At 38.3% G+C, this 24,147-nt stretch overlaps 1 protein-coding gene across 1 annotated transcript in view; it reads left to right on the top strand.

Annotated features, from left to right (window-relative positions):
• The first annotated feature begins 374 nt into the window (after window positions 1–374).
• PLPPR4 (phospholipid phosphatase related 4) overlaps window positions 375–24,147 on the top strand; it is a 61,779-nt gene continuing 38,006 nt past the window's right edge. Inside the window, exon 1 of the mRNA XM_036769230.1 lies at window positions 375–849. Coding sequence (XP_036625125.1) covers window positions 616–849 — 234 coding nt within the window. The 5' untranslated portion in view covers window positions 375–615. The remainder of the gene's footprint in view (window positions 850–24,147) is intronic.

Genomic DNA, 24,147 nt, shown 5'->3' with positions numbered 1-24,147 from the left:
GACATTGAGTAAAATGAACCACTTATGATGAATACTAGACCATACTGTAATGGACATGCAAAAGAGGCATTTAATTAAGAGGGTAATGGATGGGCCCGAAGTAATTATTTCTTAGGTTTTTTTCTGGAAATCATGACTTAATTTTGGGCAAAGAGAGTTAGAATAAGGCAGTTTTCTTCCTCTAAGGCTCAATGTGCCAGCAAACCCAAGCATAGAGTTCCCGGTGTGACAGATGTTGATTCTTCAGGAGAGAATAAGCGCCAGAGCCCTCAGCTCTACCACTGCAGAAAAACCAGGGTCCTTCCCCTCCTTTTCTGGGAGTAGTAGGTTTCTTGACGTCAAGCCTCAGAAATGCTGTAAAGCGCTTTGGCATCGCTAGAGCTGTGGAGAGCTGAGGGAGAGAGAAGCTGGGAGAAGGGGAAGGAGCCATTGTAGCAACAGCTTTGGAGGTTGGGTGGGTGGCGGGAAGTCTCTGGAGGAGAGGAAAGAGGAGACAGCTTATAGGGGAACTGAGAGAAGGGGTCAGGAAGGACCCTGCAGCTCGGAATTGACAGCTCTGTGGCAGCAGTGCTGCAAAGAGGGGGTGGGGAGAGGCAAGAGGACGCTGCTGCATGCATGCAGCGCGCTGACTCCCAAAGCGTCCAGGGGGAATGTGACATCAGCGCCGGGCGCTGGCGGCTGAAAGAGGCAGCAGCGGCAGCAGCTCTCCTCAGAAGTGCCTCGAGCTCGGCGCCCCCTGGAGAAGACCCCCGACCTTTGCCCAAAGCAGGCATGTCGGCCAAGGAGAGGCCAAAGAGCAAAGTGACCAAGGACAGCGTCACCTTACTACCTTGCTTTTATTTCGTGGAGGTGAGTGAAGGGCCCCAGACTCTGGGGAGATCTCCAGTCTAGGGCAGGAGCATATTGCAGATTCTCCCACCGGGAGCTGCCCAGAGAATTCAGCACTTGGACAGCGCAGCGCTAAGTACACTGATGGCAGGCAACCCTGCTTGTGCCTGCGGCTCCCCACCACCCCTACCCCCAATGCCTGGCTTACCCAGGACTAGTTTACCTCTGTTCCATTCCTGTGTGAGAGTGTCTGGGTGTCTATGTCTGCACACTCGGGAATGTTCGATTTCATGAAGTGGCCTGCATAGATGGGATACCTGTGTGAGTGGAGACTTCTCTGGGCCATGAAAGAGTGGCTAAGTCTGTTGGTGATCATGTCTGTTGAGAATATTATCTATGCCTCATAGCTATCTGTATACCAGTGTTTCAGGTGTATTCTGTCCACTCACTGGGCATCTAGAATTCTAGAAAACCCTATTTTCTTCTAGTCAGAATTTTTGGTGAATATGGGTTAGCTATGTCCCATTTGGGTACAGTAGCTGAATATTGCATAGTATCAGATTTATTTGGATAGTGGATTTTTTAAGCTTTCCTTATGTCCTGATTAAGATGGTGCTCACGTCTACTTCTAAAATTGGATCTGCACCATCTGGGTAATAATCCACTGCCCCTTTCCGATAGAGAAAATTGTGCTAATAATTTACATCAGCTGACTTTTGAATGATTGATATATGCATATTTATTCCATAGAGAGTAAAAACTATATGGAAGAGCAGTTGACATGTAGGAAGATTTGAAATTAACTTTTAACTTGAAAAAATGCAGAATTTAGGGGAGGAATAATTTATGGAAGCTTTTGAGAGACTGACAGCTAAGGGGATTCCATGCACTGTGGTTCATTGCAATAGGAAGACATGTTTGAGCAAAAGATTTATTAAATCATAGCTAAGTATTGATGCAGGGGAGGGGGGAGACTTGTCGGATTAACTATTTGGAGTGAAATAGATAAGAAATGAAAAATATTTTCTATGGAATTCAAGCACAGGTCATTTAAAGAATTGCTAACAAATGTGCCTGTATTATTAATTTCTTTCTTTGGTCATCTAGCCCAACATGGAGGCTTTACATTTAAAAATACAAGATATCAGGAATGATCACTACCCTGAAACTGAGGAATGATTCCAGACTTTCTTGCAATTGACAGTATACACTAAAGTTTCTTTTGGAAGTGACAAACAAAAACATCATTATTTTGGTGGCTTGCATAATTTGTAGCTAAAAAAGGAGTGAATCATTCAACCCAGGCACATCTAATTCCCCTTATTCCCCTCTACTCCACTCTAGCACCACCTCCCCCCACAAAAAAAAATCCTTTAGTCCTATTTACTTGGTTTGGTTGAAGAATATAAAAGAGTCTTGTCAAAGAAAATGTGCATAGAAATAGAGCTGAGAGGAATCTTAGATGTCATCTAGTCCAACCCCCTTATTTCACAGGCCAAGAAGCTGAGGCCTAGAGGAGAACTGACTTGACCTAAGTTACACAGGTGGCAGAGCTGGGATTTAAAATCCAGATCTTCTGACTCCAAATGCAGCACTCTTGCTACTAAACCTCACCAGTTTCATGGTACGATACATGACAGGGAAAATGAGATTAAAAAAAGATCCGGTCAAAATATTTTATATCGTTCCTTAGCTTAGGTTCCAAAGCCCCTACCTATTGCACTACCACAGTTTTCATCTCACAGTAAGGGTTGATGGCTTTTTTTCCTTATTATTTATTATATTTTGTCCAGGGTTATGAAGCAATAGAATGATTTTGAGACTCCCATGAGGAAGTATATCTGAAGCCAATTTGGAACAGTGGACTCAAGCTTTAATGTGGATTTATAAGCTGAATACTTCAGAAGGGGTACTGACATTAGAAAAAGAGAGAGAGGTGAACAAGGAGAATTAGGGAACTGCCTTATAAAATGTTTTCATGTGTTTTCCAATCACCTCCAAGAAGTGTCTTCCCAATGAATATATACCAAAAGTGAAAATACTTCATAGCAATTCTCTGAATATCACATTTGATCTGTAACTATTATTTCTGGCACTTACATCAATTTAATTCAATGCAATGAGCATTGAGTTAGTACCTCATATATGCAAGGAGCAATTTTGCTTTGCCTATCAATGATAATCTCTTAAAATACCCATATTTCCCCATATATTTGATTGTGTTTAGAAAGGTCCAGAAAAAAGGTTCAGTGTTTAACACACTGATCTTGGCCTCTTTAGCTACGCTCTGTTAGCTCTATAATATGCAGTTCCTATCAATGTTAGACGTTTTACTTTAAGAACATTCAGATACCAAGAGAGATGGAAGCCAATGCTTGGTGTTACACCTGTAATAATCTTGTATTGAATTGGTGCTAAAAATGTGTCAGTCTTGTATTTGAACACAAAAAACCCTGTGCATATGATGGAATTCTGCAGATGGTAACAGAGCATACCTTCTCACATTGGACTAGAAAGCATGCAGAGAAAAGTTCCTTTGGAGCTATGCTATAGTAGAGAGAACCCAAGTCAGGAAACTTGGCATCAAGGAATGGCTCTACCATTCATTAACTGAACTTCTTTGGACAATTCATTTCATTTCTCTGTGCCTCATTTTGCCTCCAAAATTGGGAACATAATGTTGGTAGGCTTTACCTCAGGGTTATCATAAAGAAAGAGTTCTGTAGACTCCACTTTGAGAGGTGAACTCTTTGGGAATATTATAGAATTTCTATACAATGAAAATAGCATTCACTATTTTCCTTTTGAAGGTGAATGTCCATAGATTAAAAAGCCAGATAAATTTTTGAGAGTATTGATGCTTTGACTTAAAGTTAATTTCCCCAAAGTTTTAATGATTAAAAAATAATAATAGTGACTCTTCTTTCCCCTGTAATCCAATGGAAAGAGCACTGACTCTGGAGCATCTATCCAGACAATTACTACCCTTGTGACCTTGGGCAGGTAAAGATCATTTAAACTCCTTGAGCCTTAGTTTCCTTGTCTCTAAAATGAGGGAAATCAAACTAGATGACCTCTGAGGGTTCTTCCAGCTCTACATCCTTGATCCTAAGACCCTATAATACCTATTGAAAATGCCATCCATTTTACTTTTCTGTGGCCTTTGATCAAGATTTAAGAAAAAATCAAAACCTAAAGAAAACAGGAAAAAAGGTATTTCATGTGAAAGTTGATGAGAATCTTATTAACTTAAGTCCTCCCTTCCTCCTGGTGCCTCACATTAAATTGCTTTTCATGGTATCTCAAGATAGAAACTAGGTATCATGATCTCAGACTATAGACAAAAAGAAGCATGGAGTAAGCCTGAACCAGATGATGGTGAGAAAATGCAACTCTATTCCCTCTCCACAGAGGTTGGTGCAGTGTTACCTAATCTTAGGGAGCCAAACTGAACAGAAGATTGTTTGAGTTCGTGCGTAGTACATAAGTCTTCTGGAAAGTTGAGTAGGTCTTAAACCTTCCTTTAAGTGGACATGAACTACCCTCTAGGAGTAGGGATATTGGGGCATCTCCCTAAAAAGATATATACAATGGTGAAATTACTTCTCTTGTCCAAACATGATGTAGGGATCAAAGTGATCAAGGATCTTAGAAAGAGCTGGAAGGGACCTTGGTGGCCATCTAATCTCCCTCACTTACTAGTTGAGGAAACTGAGGCATAGGAGAGTAAAGTAACTTTCTCATTGTCACGAGATAATGTATCACAATTAGAATTTGAACTCAGGATCTCTGACTCTAGGATATACTGTGGTATAACATAAAGAGTACTAGATTTAAGTCAGAAGACACAGGTTTGAACCTTGTCCCTCCCTGCTACTTACTACATGCATGAGCTTGGGCATTCATTTCAACTCTCTGGACCTTAGTTTCCTTACCTAGAAAATGTGGGGTAGGATGGTAAGAGAAGGACTGGATTATATGGTTTTTTAGTTTCTTTCTTTTGATCCCCATGACTTATCATAAAAATCTTAAAGATGGTGAATGGGTCAGCTCTTGCTCTCCTTCTCTCACCCCACCATCTGCCTCTCCCTCCCTCCCTCCTTCCCTCTCTCTCTCTCTCTCTCCTCTCTCTCTCTCTCTCTCTCTCTCTCTCTCTCTCTCTCTCTCTCTCTCTCTCTCTCTCTCTCTCTCTCTCTCTCTCTCTCCCTCTCACTCCCTCCCTCTCTCTCTCTCCCCCTCCCTCCCTCCCTCCCTCCCTTCCTCCACACCTCTGGATTTCCTTTGTGCCCCTACTAGATTTGTAAGTTCCTGGAGGATCAGGAGGGATCAGAAGCTAGGTAGTCAAATGGCTAGAGCTTTGGGCCTAGAGTCAAGAAGACCTGAGACCAAATTTAGCTTCAGATACTTACTAGCTTTGTTACCCTGGGCAAGTCACATATGTCTGTGTGTCCCACTTTCTTCAACTGTAAAATGAGGATAGCATCTACCTCATAGGATTGTAGTGAGATCAAATGAGATGAGATTTGTAAAAGGGCTTATCACAATGCCTGGCACATAGAAGATTCTTAATCAATGCTTCTCCCCTTCCCATATCTCCTTACTGACTTGGCACAAAGCCTTGAACATGATAGGAGCTCAAAAAAATTCTTGTGGAATGAATAAATGCAAAGTTTTTTTTCCACCAGGAAATGCTCACTGACTTCACAATAGTAACTGGTAATGAAATTTCTATTCTAAAATCTGAGTGGCCACGCAGTAGAGGAAAAAAGGATAGTGGACTTGAAGTTAAAAAAGAGCCAGGTTAAAATCTAAAATTGATGCTTAAAGCTTATGATAATGGGCAAGGCACTAAACCTCTCTGACCCACAATTAACTTGTCTGTAAAATAGAGAATATAATGACATTGTGATGATCAAATGTAAGGATGTATATAAGGTCCTTTGCAAACCTTGGGCATTCCAAAAATATGAGTGAAGTTTTAAGCCATTAAAGTTATTAATTGCACTATTAAAGTGTTGATAGTAACAATTAAAACTTAAAACTGCGCTAGGACTTTTGACACTGTTTATGTATATGTATGAGTATATATGTGCCAGAAATGTAAATATAAGAATATATGTGTGTATGATGTGTGTGTGTGACAAATATATGTATGTGTTATTTTTGTGGGAACATGTAATTTCAATGGTATAGAATTATCTGAAGTAATCTCCCCTCCAGATATTGATTGTCAGCTGTTATCAATGATGTAGTCTTAAAGAATTGACAGTGGCAGTGAAAGTTTAAGTGATTTTCCCAAGATCACAGAACTAGTAAGTGTCAGAGGCAAACTCTAACACAGTTCTTTTTGCTTCCCAGGTCACCACTCTATCCACAATTTAACACTGTCTCTCTTTTTTATCATATCATTTCATTTTCCATTATCTGTATGAAGATTAAATCTGAAAGTGCTTTTTCTTTTCTTTTTAAAGGTAATTTTTTTTATTTAAAAAATCTATTTTCTCTCCCTCCCACCTCCCCACCCACAATTGGAAGGGGAAAGAAAGAACAAATCCTTTGAAACAAATATGCATAGTTAAATAAAACAAATTTCCTCATTGGCAATGTCCAAAAAATACGTATCATTCTGCAATCTGAACCCATCACACTCTTTCTGGAGATGGAGAGTGTGTTTCATCATTTATCCTCTGGCGTCTTGGTTAGCCATTGCACTGATCAGAGTTCTTAAGTCTTTCAAAGTTATCATCACAACATTATTGTTATTGTATGAATTTTTCTCTTGGTTCTGCTCACTTCACTCTAACATAAACTTATGCAAGTCCTCTAAAGTTTCCCTAAAATCATCCCCTTCATAATTTCTTATAGTTCAACACCAGTAGCAGCAGCAGCAGTAGTAGTAGGGGTGGTGGTAGAAGGAGGAGTGGTGGTGGTGGTGGTGATGGTGGTAGTGATGGTGGTGGTGGCAGTGGCAGCAGCAGTAGTGGTAGTACTACTACTATTACTAGTAGTAGTAGTAAGAAAAATATTGATACAGCTAGCATTTATTTAGTGTTTTAAAGTTTTCAAAGCACTCTGCAGATGTTATCTCATATTATCTTCACAAAACCTTGGGATGTGGGGTGCTATGATTACTACTTTTTACAAATGAGAATACTAAGGAAGAAAAGGTTAAAAATAATAATAATAATAACAATGATAACAAGAATAATATCTAACATATAGCACCTACTATGTGTTAAATACTTTACAAATACCATCTCATTTGATCCTCAGAACAATCCTGTGAGGTAGGTGCTTCTAATATCCCCATTTTATAAATGAGGAAACCTAGGCAAAGAGAAGTTAGGTGACTTGCCCAGGGTCACATATCTAGTAAGTGTCTAAGGGTAGATTTGAATTCAGTTCTTCCTGGATCCAGGTTTACTCCAGGTCCATTTCCTCTTCATATACTCCAGGTATCTACTGCAACATATTTTTGTTATTTTTGTTCTTTTTTTGGAGGGGAGAAGGCAGGGCAATTGGCATTAAGTGACTTGCCCAAAGTCACAGAGCTAGTAAGTGTGTCAGTCAAGTGTCTGAGGTCAGATTTGAACTCAGGTCCTCCTGACTCCAGGGCTGGTGCTATACTCACTGCACCATCTAGCTGCCTCCACATAGTTGTTATTGCTGTTGAGTTGTTCAATTATATATAACTTCATGGCCCCATGGACCATGCTGCCCATGGGGTTTTCTTGGCAAAGGCACTAGTGTGGCTTGCCATTTCCTTCTCCAGTAAATTAAGTCAAAGAAAGGTCATTTGCCCAGGGTCACACAACCAGTAAATATCTGAGGCTAGATTTGAATTCAGGTTTTATTTCAGGCCAAGCTCTATATTCACTGAGCCTCTCTGCAACACATAGCTACCTGCAATATAATCATACTCTATCATATTGATATATCGTAATTTTTTCAGCCATTCTCCATTTGACGAGAACCCTAATTTCTAGGACTTCGACTCCACAAAAGGATTTACTATAAATTCTTTTGTACATATGAGCCCTTATCCTCTTTCTTTGATCTCTTTCGGGTATATGCCTATAACACTGGGTCAAAAGATATACACATTTTGGGGAATTTCCTGTGTGGTTCCAACCTGCTTTCCAGAATGGCTAAACTGATTCACAGTTCCACCAAGCATGCATTAAAATGATTGTTTTCCCATGTTTTCCCACATTTGTCATTTTTCTTTTTTTCCAACTTTGCCAATCTGACAAGTGTGAGGTAGAACTTCAGAATTTCTTTAATTTGCATTTCTCTAATTAGTAGTGATTTGGAGTATTTTTTCCACATGGCATTTGATAGCTTGGATTTCTTCCTTTGAAAACTGCCTATTCATATCCTTTGATCATTTATTAATCAAGGAATAGCTCTTATTCTTTTAAATTTAATTCAGTTCCCTATATATGTTAGAAACGAGATCTTTAAGAGAGAAATGTGCTGCAATGATTGTTTTCCCTAGCCCTGTATACCTTTCTAATTTTGGCTGCATTAGTTTTAATGGCTCTTCTTTAAAAATAATTTTTTTATCCCTTGACTATAAAGTGTAGCCTAAGGTTCTCCTTTTTGTATAACACTTTAACATTGATAATCTTAATGTTTGAGTTTGCTCTGGTATGTTGGACCTTAGTTATTTTGCCCTTGGCTCATATTGCACAGAGGAGTTTCCACAGAATAAGTACTGTATTCAAACTCTGACCAAAAAGATATGTCTTTTATCCTTTTTTTCAAAAGTCACAGGTTTCAGCAGCCTTTGAAGCAAATGAAAAAGAAAATGGAGGAAACAATAGACTCCAAGTGCTTACAAAGCAAGGAGACCAGAGCCAGAGAGAAAAGTATTCCTGTTCAGATATAGATGACATGTCACCTGAGGTTCCTTGCAACTATGAGATCTATGATTCTGGACCTAGATAAAGACTCATGGCTTTATAATAAAATCAAGAATAGAAAATGCACTCTCTGCAGTTAGAAAATAATGATAGCTGATATGTTTATCATGCCTCACATATATCATTTTATTTAATCTTCACACACCCTACAAGGCAGGTACTATAAATATTATGATCTCTATTCTACAGATGAGGAAACTGAGACATAGGGAGGTTGAATAACTTGTTAATGTTCATACAACTAGTATCAGAAGTAGAATTTGAATGTAGGTTTTCATGACTCTGAGCCCAGTGTTCTATTCATTATTACTCAATCAAAATAATTTTTTGAGTGTGTGTACTACTTGCCAAGCACTGTGCCTCTCAAGAAGTATCTTCTACTTTAGCTCCGTCACTAAGCCACTGTTCAATCATGGCTATGTCGCTCAGTTCTTCCCAGTTTTAATTTCTTCTTTAGAGTTGGAAAAAGAGTACTGTAAGATGGAGTTAAAAGAAATGGTGGAATTATACTGGAAAGAGCTTTGAACCTCAAGTTAGGAGGTGGAGATACTGTTCCTGGTCCTATCACTAACTTACTGACCTCTTTTATGACCAAGATAATTTATTTACAGGATGACTAGTTGAAGGTACAGTGTGTGGGCAATAGAATACAACTATTCACTCAGTGAAGTTAAACTTCCCCTATGGGAATTTGGCCTGTGAATTTGGCTTTACTAGCACCATGGTCTAATTAAGTTAACTGGCTTCATTCTGTACTGAGTTTGCAAAACAGATAATGGCTGTACACCTAAAAGACACTGGCTTTTGAAGGGCACTGATTGTACCCTGAAATATACCGTGGAACTGAAGTGGGTGGAGTGAGTGGGTGGGATAGGAAATAAAGCAAAGAGAAGGGAAACACAGGAAGGCAAGGAGAAGGTACAAAGACAGGTTTTCATGGTGCCAGAGGGAAAAGGAGAGAGGATGGAGTTAAGATTAAAGAAATGGGGAAAGGGCAGGCATGGAGGAGTTACATGACTCAATCCTGGGAAAGAAGGTTTGAGAAAACAGAAAATGCACTGTTATATGAGATAGTAGGTGCTGATACCCTTAGGTATTTGATAGGTCTCTTATTCACAATTCCTCAATTGTCAGAAGTACTTTGGTTATAATTTTGCTGTTTCCAGCACAAAATATAGCAAGTGTTGATCTCCAAAAATAGGCTTTTTCTCAGACTCAGATACCAGCTTCCTTCTAATGATTCCAGTATGCAGTCATGGCATCATTCTATATGCCTCCCTTTCCTTAACCCCATATAGCCAATGTTGCCAAAATCTTGTTGTTTCTAGCCCAAACAACATATCTTACATTCCTCTGCTTCTTTATACCCGTATAGCTACCATCTTAGTTCAAGTGTTCATACCCTTCCATGATACAATATTATTACAAGACTACTGCAATAGCTTTCTAATTAGGCTTCCTGATTAAAGTCTTGCCCTACTCCAATCCAACTGATAAACTGACTTTCCTAAAGTGCAAGTCTGAACACATTATTGTGCTATTCAATAAACTCCAATAGCTCTCTATAGGCAGAAAAAAATATAAATTCTTCTTTGGGAAATTTAAAGCCCCTTATAACCTGGTCCCAACCTACCTTATTACATAACCTTATTTCATACTTCACACACCCTGTGGTCCAGCTTATCTGGAACAACACTTCCTCTTTGCGCCCCCCCCCACTTAAAAAAAAGCCTTCACTAAACTCTTCCATCATGCTTTCAAGCTAACAGCCTAAAGTTCTATTCCCTTCTTAGACAACTCTTGAAAAAGTTGGCCATACTAATTGCTTCCCATCCTTTTACTCCTCAACCCTTTGCAATCTGTTTTCTGACACTACTGAAACTGATTTCTTCAGTTACCAGTTATCTCTTAAATGCCAAATATGATGGGCTTTTTCTTAGTCTTCATCTTCCTCAACCTCTGCTGTATTTGGCACTACTGACTATTTTCCCCTCCCAAAAGCTCTCTATTTTCTGGATTTCCATAATAATACTCATTCTCCAACTTGTTGGATCAAACCTTAGTCTTTGCTGGATCATCGACTGTATCACATACTCGAACCATGCATGTTCCTCAAGGCTCCTTTCTGGGTCATCTTCTCTCCTCTCTACATTCCCTCACTTGGCCATCTCAACAATTACCATGGACTTAATTATCTCTATGTAGGTGACTCATAGATTATATATTCAGCTCCCCTCCCCCAGTGTCTTCTATAAGCTCTAGGCTCTCATAATAAACTAATAAGTGGATATTTCAAACAGGATGTCCCAGCAATATGCCAAACACAACATATCTAAATCAAGATCACTACCTCAAATAGTGCCTGCCACCTCAAATCCAACCCTCTTCCAAACTTCCCTATTTCTGCTGAAGGCATCTTCATTCTTCCAGTCTCCCAGATTTGTAACCTTAGCATAATCCTGACTCCTCACTCCCCCTCACCCCACAATCCGATTTCTTGATAAATCTTCCAGTTTCTACTTCCACAATGACTCATTTGATACTTCTCTCTACTCACATAGCTTGTATTTTATATTAGGCCATTATCACCTCTCACTTGAATTTTTTCAAAGGTCTCCTCCTTGTAACTCTACATCAATGATCTTATGAAACAAAAATAAAGGACTGGATTATTAGTACTCATAAATCAACATTTGTAGAAATCACTTATTTAATTCTGGTACAATAAATAAAATAAATATTATTTCCTATTTTAAATGAATGAGTAAATCCTAGGGTTAGTCCCCAAAACTTGGTATCCTTGACTCAATTGTCCCCTCATTTCAGTTCATCCTCTTCACTGTTTCCAAAGTGATTTTCCTTATGTTATCTTTAGTGAAGGGATCCAGAAGAAATTTATGCCTGAACCTCCACTAGAATCATCTTACTTTGAAAAGATCACTGGAGACAGTTTGGTTTCCCCTTTAGGTAAAAAGACATCTGAATATGTGTTTGTCATTCCCCCCTCCCCACTATAATTCTAGGTAGATGCTCCTTTGTGCTAAGGAATTTCAACCTATAACAACTTGACCCTTTTCCGGAGGGGTGAGAGGTGACTTAGGGTCAACACAAATTCCTGTGGGGAGAAGCCCACATACAGTTTACATTCTGTAGAGATCAGGTTTTTCCTTTGGGGGAGAGAATGATATTACTTTCATTTTCCTGTTCTTTGTTGCTTTTAAGCTGAGGAAGTTCTTTATCAAACACCAAGACAGAGAGTAACCTATGGGCATTTTGTAAAATGGTATTTATTTTGAAGGTTAACTACCATGTATTTGGAAGTAAAGAAGAAGGCTAATTTCTGAATTTGTTTTTTAACTGTACAGTATGAATGTTTCCTGACATCTTTAGTATAAAACACTGGGAAATGCACTTGAAAAAGACAATGCTTGAAGCTTCCTGAGTCCCAAGAAATCTATCCAGAATTTGAGACCAGAGATTATGCCCAAAGCACTCCAGTTCATTTACTGGGGACAACAGTTATTTAACTGGTGGGGGAGGGGAAGTAATGGTGGAGCTCCATCCTCCTCTCATTTAATCATAGAAGATCCAGCCAGCTTGTTTGAATCAATAAATCAAAAGTGGTTATCTTACAACTGCTTTATGTGTAGTTTGCATATGTTTATATATACATATATACACACATGTAATATGTATGTATGTATGTGTATATATCTCTATCTATATATGTATATATATGTATATACGTTATGCTATCTCCCACAAGAAGATATAAGGTCCTCGAGGGCAGGGATTTTTAATTGGCTTCCCTATAGATCTGTATATAGAAAGATCTTAATAAAAGCTTGTGGATTAGTTGATTAACATATGTAACAATCCCATAATCAGGGGAAAGTCAGACTCCAAACTTTGTATTCTGATAAAACCAAGTTTCAGGGTCTAACCCCAGGATTTACTCATTCATTTAAAATAGGAAATAATATTTATTTTATTTATTGTACCAAGATTAAGTGATAACTGGTTTCTACAAATGTGAAATATTTTATTGATTTATGAGTACTAATAATCCAGTCCTTTCTTTAATTTCATAAGATCATTGATGTGGAGCTAAAAGGAGGAAACTGAGACCCAGAAAGTTAAACTTCCTTGCTCAAAATCACACAAGTAGTAAGCAAAAGAGGGAAGATTTGAACTCAGTTCCAATTCCAAATACAATTCTCTTTTTTCCTTCTAAATTTAAGTCTTATGTTAGCTGCTCCCCTTTTAATTCTCTATTCAAGTAGTGATTCATACTTCCACATATCTTCCATTTTCCTTCCCTCTCCTTGATCCCAAGCTTCTCCCCCATGCACAAGTTGCTTTCATTTTATTAAAACGTGTAAAACTCTATTAAGCAACATGACCAAATACTTCTGACTTGATCTTTAGTTGGTGGGAAGACTACAGGAAGAAACCAAGATATATGAAAGATTTGGGAATCATCAGAATTGAGGTTGTGTGTTCAATAAAATTATTAAAATCACTACTATGTACTTGGAAGAAAGGAAACATTTATTAAGTACCTTCTATGTGTCCAACATTGTTCTAAGCACTTTACAAATGTTATGTCATTTGATTCTCACAACAACCCTGGGATTTAGATACTATTATTATTTCCATTTTATTTTGAAGAAAGTGAGGCTAAAAGAAGTTAAAAGACTTACATAGGGTGACTCCAGCTAGTAAGTATCTGAGACAAGATTTGAACTCAGGACAAAAGTCTCCAGGACTATACCACTGGTTGGACTTGAAGTCCAACATTCTATCCAGTGATCCACCTAGATATCAATGGGGGAAAATATTATTTGTTGATATAAAGATACACAGGTGTATATCTTCTCCTTCACACCTACCTTCTCCCCTCACCCCAAGATGTAGTCACTATTTTAATAAATTATGAGTAGGTGTGCCGGAGTGGAATTGGGGGTTGAGAAGGTAGCTTACCATTGCACAAGAAAAATATAAGAAGAAAAAAAAATTTTTTTAGCCAAGAAAATTAATTGGAAGTTAGAAGGAAGAAAAAGAAATAAATATGCAAAAATGTTAACCACTTACTGTAAGCAGCATATTGGATTTGGGGTGGGTAGAGACCAAGTTTACTTAAAAAATAGTACCTATCCTCAAGGAATTCACAGTTTTACGGGGGAAGAAAACACCTAAATATCACACCACCACCACCCAACACTGTGAATGCCTTGAGATCAGGAATGATATTTTATCTAGCTCTTTACTAAGTACAGGCTACACGAGAGCCCTTCTAGAATATAAATCCATTCTTGGTGTCATTGCTATGGGACTATACTAGAGGGGAGATCACTTTTTAATAAGGTATTCCTGGTACTTCAAAACCTAAGTATCCTTGGATATAGTCCAAGACAGACCTATTTCATAATGAATTCTGCTTTCTAGTGAAGGGTGAGATATAGTCGAGGTCTCACTGTCACTTTAAGCTCTTTTGCATTTAAATTTCTCTTACTCAATTAATGGAAGCAGGATGGAAACATTATGTGGGAGCAGACCATTACTAGTAATGATGAACAACATTTTTCTTTTTTAAAAGATGAGGACATTTTCAAGCATGCTGGCTTCCTGATGGATGGCCTGTGAAGCACTTCATTTTGTTTGCTGGGTCACTGAGCAGCTAAAGGTTTCATCAATCCTTGTGGCTTATTTCTTAATCATGCTTGCTCCTTTTCTAAGATCCATGGAGTTTGTGCATCTTCATCTTCAAAGTAAAGTAATCTTAATGAAGAAAGTCTCCCTTATTAATCTGAGAGAAAGACAGACAGAGACAGACAGACAGAAAGACAGACAGACAAACAGACAGACAGAGTGACAGAGACAGAGAGCAACAGGGGCAGAGAGAATATAGGATCAACATCCCAGGAAAGACTGTTGTTTATGTTTCAAATTGAAACTTTGTCAAGTTATTGTTTCACGTTTGTCTGTCCTTCCAAAAAAGAAAGAGGATTGTTGCCTGTTTTGTGTCCTCCTCTAGCCTGTTTATTTCAGTGTAGTCCTGGTTATTGATGTTATTTTGGAGACTTTCTTTTCTGTGTGTGTTTTCATTACTTCCAGAAGTTCTTGTGAAAAAATCCAGTTTTGGCCATTAGGTATTTAGGATAGGGACTGGGCCTGTGATTTTGTTAGCATACGGAAATCCTAAATGAGAAATTCCCTCTTCTAGTGCAAGTTGGCCCTCTCTCTGCAACTGTCTTAGAGAGAACCCTACAGCCCCAAGACACTGATGGACTTGTGCAAAGTCACACAGATGGTATGTCTTTGAGTTAGGTCTTGGACCCTGGTCTTCCTAGCTCCTAAGCCTGCTTTCCATCTATGATACTGCCATAAAGGGTATATTGAGTGTTCAGGAGCTATTCTAAAAACATGCTAAGGAGGCTTCAAAGACAAATGAATTTCCCATTTAAGAATAGCTTCTCTGTTTCAGAGAATTTTTTCAAGAATTCATCCAACTGCAACCATGATATTTCACGTTTCAGCCAAATAGCTGAAGGCCAACCTTAATTCCAAGAAGCAGGATTTTCAGTCAGATACTTGAGTTTGAATTGTGTTTCTGCCTCTTACTAACTCTGTGTGCCCTTGATCTCAGTATGAGAGACAACTCAATAGGACAATAAATTAGAGAATAATTGTTTATATGCTTTGGTAAAAGGAATTTCCACATAGGAAAATTCCCATATGTCTGGACAAAAAAAAAATTGAGGGAACATGGGACAAAGAATTAGAAGACCTAAGGAGGTGTCAATTTGCGAATTCACTTAATCTGAGTTTCAGTGTCCTCACTTACAAAACCAACTTCATAATACCTCTTTTGCCTATTCATGGGGCTGTTGCAGAGGTGGAGTCATTTCTGTTCCTAAATTCCTAGATATGATCGAATCATAATAAGTGGATCTACTGAAAACTCATGCCATCTGGCCTCTGGTGGGTCCTCAGTGCTGCAGCGGAATCCTTTTACTCATATTTTATGTGCTTCCTGTCACATCTGACCCAGTGACCCTTGTGTCATTACTTCCTCTCTTGACATTGAATAACTTTCTTAATGTCACTCTGATCATGTTATTCCTCTGCTCAAAAACCATCAATGGTGAATTCATTGATTTCCAAATAAAATTTTACATTCCAATTCTTGTATTAAAGACCTTCCATAATCTGGTTCCATGATACTTGTCTTGTATCTCACTTCTTCTTCCCATATTCTACATTCCAGTCAAACTAATCCACTTACTATTCTCTGTTCCTATCTAGCCCTCTACTATCTCTATGCTTTTACTTAGGCTGTCTCCTACACCCAGAATGGGACCAACTCCATCTCTCCTCCATCCACAAAATCCACTTAGTTGATGTCCATCCCTTCCTTTAGGGATCATCTGAGATATCCTCATGTCCAGGAAACCATCCATGACCAAACCACCATCCTCTTCAAGGTTTTCATAGCACTTAGTCTTTGCACACATCTCATTCTCCCTTATGTCACAACTACTTATGTTCCTGTCCTTCATTAGAGTGAGGTCATTGGCAGGGTCACAGTGTCTTTATCCAGGTATCTCCAAAGCATGGTTTCTGAATTTTTATCATATTTGCCACTTGGTAGATAAATTAAATTTAAAATATGAAAATGGTTTGAAAATTTTTAAAAACAGAACAAAGCACAGTGTAGGTGTTTAATAAATGCTTGTTGACTTAATTTCATATTGAAAAGAGAGAAGAAATTGTTTCCACTTGGAGCACCATGTCACAAACTGAAGGGGAAAACAAGTGTAGTGCTGGTTAACTTGAGCAGCACTATTCAACAGAAAGAGTTTGGGATTTGAAGTCAGATGATCTGGCTCCAAATTCCCATTCTGACCTTTTACTTGTATCACCTTTGGCTTGCCAGTGAACCTCCCTAGGCTACAACATCTTCATCTGTAAAATGGAGATGGAGAAAAATGATTGGACTAAAGTACCCCTAAGGTCTCTACCAGCTGGAATTTTATGTAAGCCTATAAATTTATCCTCTTTCTACTTCCTAACATCTTTGTTGAATGTGTGATAAGAAGTGATGCTGAAACTTTGAGCTCAAATAAGGTTGTTATTCATGTTATCCATGCACCACATCACCATGGTAATTGAGAGTCATCCCTATGTGCTCATTGAAAAACATTCCAGATGAAGGTAGGATTTAGAGATTGCTACCATTTACAAATTAAATAGACAATAAATCTCTGGTTGCATTCACCAGTAGATTTAATCAGCCAAATAGAATTTCTGAAGTGCCTACTATATGCCCGGCACAGTGCTAAACTCTGGAGATACAAAGAAAGGCAAAAAAGTCTCTCTTCTACTAATAAATATAATGCTTATGTAAAAGAAAGTATCTATTTTAGTGTCATATTATCATTCATTCAACAAATATTTATAAAGTACCTACTATGTGCGTGGCACAAAGCTAGCTACAAAGGATACAAAAGAAACACCTAAATAGTGCAATCTTTGTTCTCAAGAAATGCATTCTACTGGGGAAGGCTCAGGAGGAAACAGTATAAACGTAGATAAGTGTAACAGAAAAAGGCAAGTGATGGAGGTGAAGAAGATCTTCAAATAGGGCTCTAGGAAAATGTGAAGAGGGGGAGAACATTTTTAGTTGGGGTAGAGAAAGACCAAGGAAGGCTAGAATCGGAGAAACTCAGGTTAGAAGAAACTTAAGCACAGAGAGGGAGAGAGAGAAAGAGAGAGGGATGGAGGGAGAGGGAGGGAGGGAGAGAGGGAGAGAGAGAGAGAGAGAGAGAGAGAGAGAGAGAGAGAGAGAGAGAGAGAGAGAGAGAGAGGAGAGAAGGGAGGGAGGAAGAGAGGGAGAGAGAGGGAAAGAGGGAGGATGGAGGGGAGAGGGGGAGAGAAGAGGGAAAGAGGAGAGTGAGAGTGAGAGAGAGAGAGAGAGAGAGAGAGAGAGAGAGAGAGAGAGACCTAAGCAGCCATCTTTGCTGTTTCTTGCTTGATGAAGGAATTATCTTTTACAACATACTTGGCAAATGCATCTAGCTGTTACTTGAATACCCCTAATGACAGGGAACTTAGAACCTAGTGGGGTAGCCCATGTCATTTTCAATCACTAAATCCATCAAGCATTTATTAAGTGACTAATAGGTGCTTCAAAGTGAGCTAAGTACTAGTGATACAATGACAAAAGAAAAATGTTCCTTGTTCTACTTACATTCTAACAGAAAACTTATTGTCAAGAGAATGTTTTGCATATTGAGTTAAAATTTGCTCTCTTCTGTAGGTTTTTGGTTTTGTTCTCTCACAATAATTCTGATTCTTATTTCAAATGACATCTGAAGTTGTGGTCGGTGATTATGAAGCTAATATTACTCTTCGCTAGGGGTTCTTAGGGGCAGTTAGGTGGTTCAGTGGATAGAGCACCAGACCTAGGGTCGGGAAGATCTGAGCTGAAATCTGGCCTCAGACACTTACTAGCCATGTGATCCTGGGCAAGTCACAACCCCTATTTGCCTCAGTGTCACATCTGTAAAAGGAAGACACAGTGGAGAAGGAAATGGCAAATCACTCCAGTATCTTTGCCAAGAAAAGTTTGTCCATGCGGTCACACAGAGTCAGACACAACCGAACAACAGGGATTCTTAACCTTTTTTTGGCTGTCATATATCCTCTGAGGCAGTCTGGCAAAACCTATATGCCCCTTCTCAGAAGATTTTTAAATGCATGAAACAAAATATATGGGATTATAAGGTAAACCAATTATATTGAAATAGCATTATGAAATTTTCTTTTAGAAAATTTCATGCACTAAAGGTTAAGAACCTTTGCTCTATGCAAAATAATGAGCCATTATACCCTTATGAAATTCAACCTCTGACATTCACTAACTCTGTAACCAAAGGCAAATTATTGAAGTTCTCTAGGTCATTTCCTCAAGTGTAAAAAGTGAATGCCAATGCCTGTATTACCTACTTATATGTCTCTTGTAAGGATTCAAATGAGATCATGCATAGAAAGTGTTTTGTAAAAGCACAATATGTATCCATTTTATTACATGTATTCTATATTCTTTTGTAATTATACGAAGCAACTCCTTTAAAATTTTGGATTTCATTATTGAATCAGTGTTTGATTTTTCTTTAGTCTTCCTGATGCAGTAAATGTAGTTCGTGTTCCTGGCATAAAGAGATAAGAGCACTGATTTTCCTTTCCCCATTAGACCTAACATACATATTATGCCTACTAGCTATTACCTATTAATTACCATTGCTATTTTTAGGACCAATTAGAGTCTTTTGTGTTCCCTAATGTTAACAAGAATCATGAGAAGGCTAGGAACCCAAATTAGGAAGCATCTTGCTTGTAGAACTATATAGTGAAGCTCACACAGTGGGGTTTTATTTTAAAAAGTTAACCATGGATAATGTTAATTACAGAAATACAGGAGAAAATATCATTTCCACCAAAGCTTAGTACAATAGAAATCCCACATACATGCAAGGCCTTGAAGCTTCCTACATCTTGATTTTCTTGAGGGTTAGAAGTTAGTCATTTAGGATAGGAGTGAACTGAAAATGAACACCAACAAACACAAGGTAAGAGAAACTTCCTTTCTAGAAAAGAACCTCAGCATGATGCAGGAAACATCATTACCTGTGTCTATGCAGCAAGGCGGTATAGCGGATAAGAATATTTGGAAGTAGAAAGACCTGAGTTCAAATCTTGCTTCAGATAGTGACTATGTGATCCTGGGCAAGTAACTTAATCCCTATTTGCCTCAGTTCCACATCTGTAAAATGGGAACACAATGGACTGGGCCATCACCAGTCATCTTGACATTTGTCTTGCCACTGGACTCCAATGACTCTGGAGGAGAGAGTGAGGCTGATGACTTTGTATAGCTGAGCCTCACTTAAATCTAATTCACAGGTAAGTGAAGACATCACCCTCTTGATGTCATTGGTCCTCTTCAAGAATGAAAGACAAACAATAGCTGTGTGACCCTGGACAAGTCACTTAACCTCTCTCACCCTCATTTTCTTCATCTATAAAATGGGGAGAATAATAACTTTCCAAGGTTGAATTTAAACATAATGCACCATAAATTATTAGTATTATGCCCCAGACAAACAGGATTACTCTCTGACACAAACATACTTTGAGCTTTCCCAGCCTCTATGCTCTGGTCATGTGACATCTGTAACATCTTCCTTGTGCCCCTCACCTGTTGAAATCCTTCTCCCCATCTTTTAAAGGCCAATTCAAATGGCATGTGCCATGAAGTCTTTCCTAATAAGTAATCACTACTTTCAGAAGTTCATATAACACTGTTGTGGACATCTATCATGTATTTATCACGTAATTCAGTACACTGTGGTTCTCTGAGTTTGTGTTTTATCCCTATACCAGGATCTAAGTTCTATGAGGTTAAATGCCATGTTGTATTTAAATTTAGTCATTTCCCAGTCCTGGCTGAGTGCTCCATAAACAACAGGAGCTTAATTGTTGCATTTGAGTTCAAATGCTTAATGGTCATTCCCCTCTAAGAGTACCTTCCATCGCTTATGTACCTATTTATTTACATTTCATCCCTTCCATTAGAATGGAAGCTCCTTGAGGTCATGGGCAGTCTTTGCCTTTCTCTATATCTCCTGAGCTTAGCACAGTGCCTTAAACAGAGTAAACTAAGTAAATATTTGTTGATTATTGACTGACTATGGGCAGCATAATAGGTACTTTATGTCAATGCAAAATTTCTTAGACCTTCTGTGTAGAGTTATATTTATTTCTGAGGCCCAGTGGCTCAATTTGTAGAACATGAGATATTTAATCCAAAGGTCTGGGGTTCAAGTCACTATTTAGGTAAAGCTTTTTTTTCTGACAATTCAAGATGGACAATTCAAAGATTTTCATGTCTAATGGTTTTTCTGTCTCTGATAAGACAAATCCAATTTTTAAGCAAGTGATCTTGTTCATTGCAAATTTCAGCCAAGGACAGAGACCTAGATGCATTCTGGGAAAAAAGTTCCTTTTTATGTTCGATTTCAACATATTTGTTGTTGTTGCTACTGTTGTTTTTGTTGAGTCAAATCAGTCATATCTGACTCTTTCTGACCCCATTTGGAGTTTTCTTGGCAAGGATACTGAAATGGTTTGCCATTTTCTTCTCCAACTCATTTTATTGATGGTGAAACAGAGGCAAACAGGGTTACATTATTTGCCCAGCGTCACACAGATAGTAAGTGTTTAAGATCAGATTTTAACTCACAAAGATGGGTCTTTCTGACTTCAGCACTATATCCACTGCACCACCAACAGCCCTCAACAAAATTAGGAAAACTAATTATTAGCAATTCATGTCAGAGATATCACATTGGCGCAGTTGTCTATAGTTGTCTAGCCTGGGAAAACCAAAGGAACCTTTGCACATTTCCCTTGCTGCTGCCTCCTTTGCAGCAGTGTATGAGCTTACACACCCATGACAAGAGCAACAAGCTTGGAGTCAAAAGACCTGGGTTCAATATTCAGTTCTACATTATATGCATGACCTTGGACCAGTCATTTGATGTCTCCAGACTTCTATTTTCTCACCTGTAAAAGGAGATAATTGAACTAGAAAGCCTTTAAGCTTTCTTCCAGCTCCACATCTATGATTTTGTTCTCTGTCTTAGTGAACATTACCAGTGGAGATTAATGGTAGGATGAAGTTGGGAAACCAAGATGAGGAGAGGAGAAAGATCTGCCACCAAGGGTGGATCACCAGTGGTTACTTTAGCAGCAATGGCCTTTAATATATCCCTGCAAGGTTTGGCGTGATATGCCCTCCTTGGTTCTTCCCACTGGAATTTTGTTTTGAAATATTTTGCTAATATTTTGCTTCCAGTGTTTATGTTATAGTTTATATTATGGCATTTATTAGTTTATTTCCAATCTCCCAGATGAATATCTTTGGCAGATTTCACAATTTCTTTCCTCTCTAGTGACTTTGACAGTACCATGCCAATCCCTTTTATACAGTCCCTGTAAAGATGCGAATGCACATCACCACACACCACTTTTGCTTGCTTAAATATCACTCTGTGTCTAACAGGATTATGTCAACACCAAGGTAATTTAATTGTGAAATTTTATTAAAATGTGTCATACTTCTTCTATAAAGGAAGATGTTTCATGGAAAGCAGAAAAAACATTGGACGTTTTTTACATCAAAAGACCTGTAAGAATCTTGATTCTACCACTTCACTTCCATGTGACACTTTCCTGAGCACCTACTGTGTACAAAGCACTATGTCAGGTATCAGTGATGATAAACATTTAGGTGAGACATCCCATATCATGGATAAGAGACAAAGAAAAATAGAAATAAAAACAGTTGTGGTATAATGAAAACAGTAAGAATTGGTGTTATTTAGGATAGGCAATGTTGCATAATATGGAAAGAGACCCAATCTTAGAATCAGGGACACTTGGGTTTAAGTCTCACCTCTGATACAGACTGGCTTTGTGACCTTGAGCAAGTCACTTAACTTCTCAGTGCCCTAGGTAACTCTGGCTATAAGTTGCCAAGTGCCAACTCTTATTGGCAGAGGGAATTCCTCACATAGGAGTTTTCTATCCGCATGCAATCATAGGCCCAATCCTTGTCCCTCTCCTATTGATACTTATATCATGTTTTAAAGTGTGTGGAGTACTTTCCATAGATGATGTCATTTGAGCCTCAGAAAAACTCTATAAGGAAGATGTTGTTTGAGTTATTTTCCCCATTTTCCAGATGAAGAAACTGAAGCTCAGGGGGTGAAGTGATTTGCTCATAGTTGGTCACAAAGCTAGGAAGTGACGGGTGCAGAAAGTAAACCCACTCTTCCTATCTCCAAGTCCAGAAGGCTATCTAGTATGACACACTACCTCATGTGAATTAAGAGTTAGAGAACTTGAGGCCAATCCTTACCCTGCAACTTATCATCATATGTCCTTGGGAAAATCCCGGCCTTCCCAGACCTTAGTCTGCTCGTTTCTGAAATGAGATTAGACAAAATGACCTCCAATGTCCTTTCTAGATCATAAATTATATAATACTATGAATATATTTGTGTGAACATATATATATATATATGCATATAAATGTTCATTAAGAAAGAAAACATAGTAATGAAATAACTTAAAAGATTCCTTGGTGTTCACATTGAGAAAAAGAACATAGTGATACATGAAATCCCTAACTCAACGAATTATGTTTAGAATTCACTGAGAGAATCAAGGTAAAGCATTATTATAAACCATAAAGTACCTTATAAACAAGAGTTATTATTGCCTATCGTGCTACCTAGCCAACAGGAGGAGGGCATATAGTTTATATATACTGTTTTTTTGGTACTGCTAATATATGTATAGACCATTCATACTCTCTTTGCATGCCCTTGTGATTAAGGTCAGCTCTTTGTATAGGGTCGACTAGGGGTAGGAACATACTATACTGTAATCATATGAAACTAATCAACTAGTTAAAGGCTTTAGCACAGGTCTGGGCGGAGAACAGGCACTTAATAAGTATTTATTGTGTTAAATTTATTGTATTGTCTGAACCAATCATCACCTTTACAAACATAGATGAAGTTGAAGGCTCAGACCAAAGGACATTAAGTCAAATGGGTCACACTATGAAGGTCACACTAATGTTGTATTTTTGTCTTCTTTTCAACTTTGGTCAGAAAAAAATCATACTTCAGCAGGTTTACAATTTCACCAGTGTAAGTACTGCAACCAACATAAGTCCCAATCCCTTGATGCGTTTGTAGACAATCTTCCTGATTTTCTGTTTCCCAAAATAATGCATTACTCAGTGACTAACACTGTAATAAGACTGTACACACTTAGCTAAGCTAGTCTCCACACACACACACACACACACACACACACACACACCCCCGAGCCTGTTCTTAAAGGGTTCACAGCTGGGAAGGATCTGCCAGAGCTTATACTGCCCTAATACAATCCAAGGGGCACCTCTGTGCCACAATAGAGCTTTGGAATAGAACCATTTTTTTTCCTCTAGATGTTTATAGATTTTTTTCCTTTCCTAATAATTCTGCTCTTGTTTCTTTAAGTATTGACTTCAGAGATGTTGTTAAAATTATTATTCTTTTCTTTTTGGAAGCTATTTTTTTAATCAATGAGATAGATATGCACATAGAAACATACATATACACACATACATATATATTTCAATTACATGTAAAAACAATTTTTACATTTTTTAAAAAATCGTGAGTTTCATTTCTCTCCCTTCCTCTCTCCCATACTCCTTCCCTGAGACAGTAAACAATCTGATATAGGTTATACATGTACAATCATGTAA

Source organism: Trichosurus vulpecula, chromosome 7, assembly GCF_011100635.1.
Source record: "Trichosurus vulpecula isolate mTriVul1 chromosome 7, mTriVul1.pri, whole genome shotgun sequence".
Lineage (NCBI taxonomy): Eukaryota > Metazoa > Chordata > Mammalia > Diprotodontia > Phalangeridae > Trichosurus > Trichosurus vulpecula.
The sequence above is the reverse complement of the archived record's forward strand: the minus strand, read 5'-3'. Positions and strand labels throughout refer to the sequence as shown.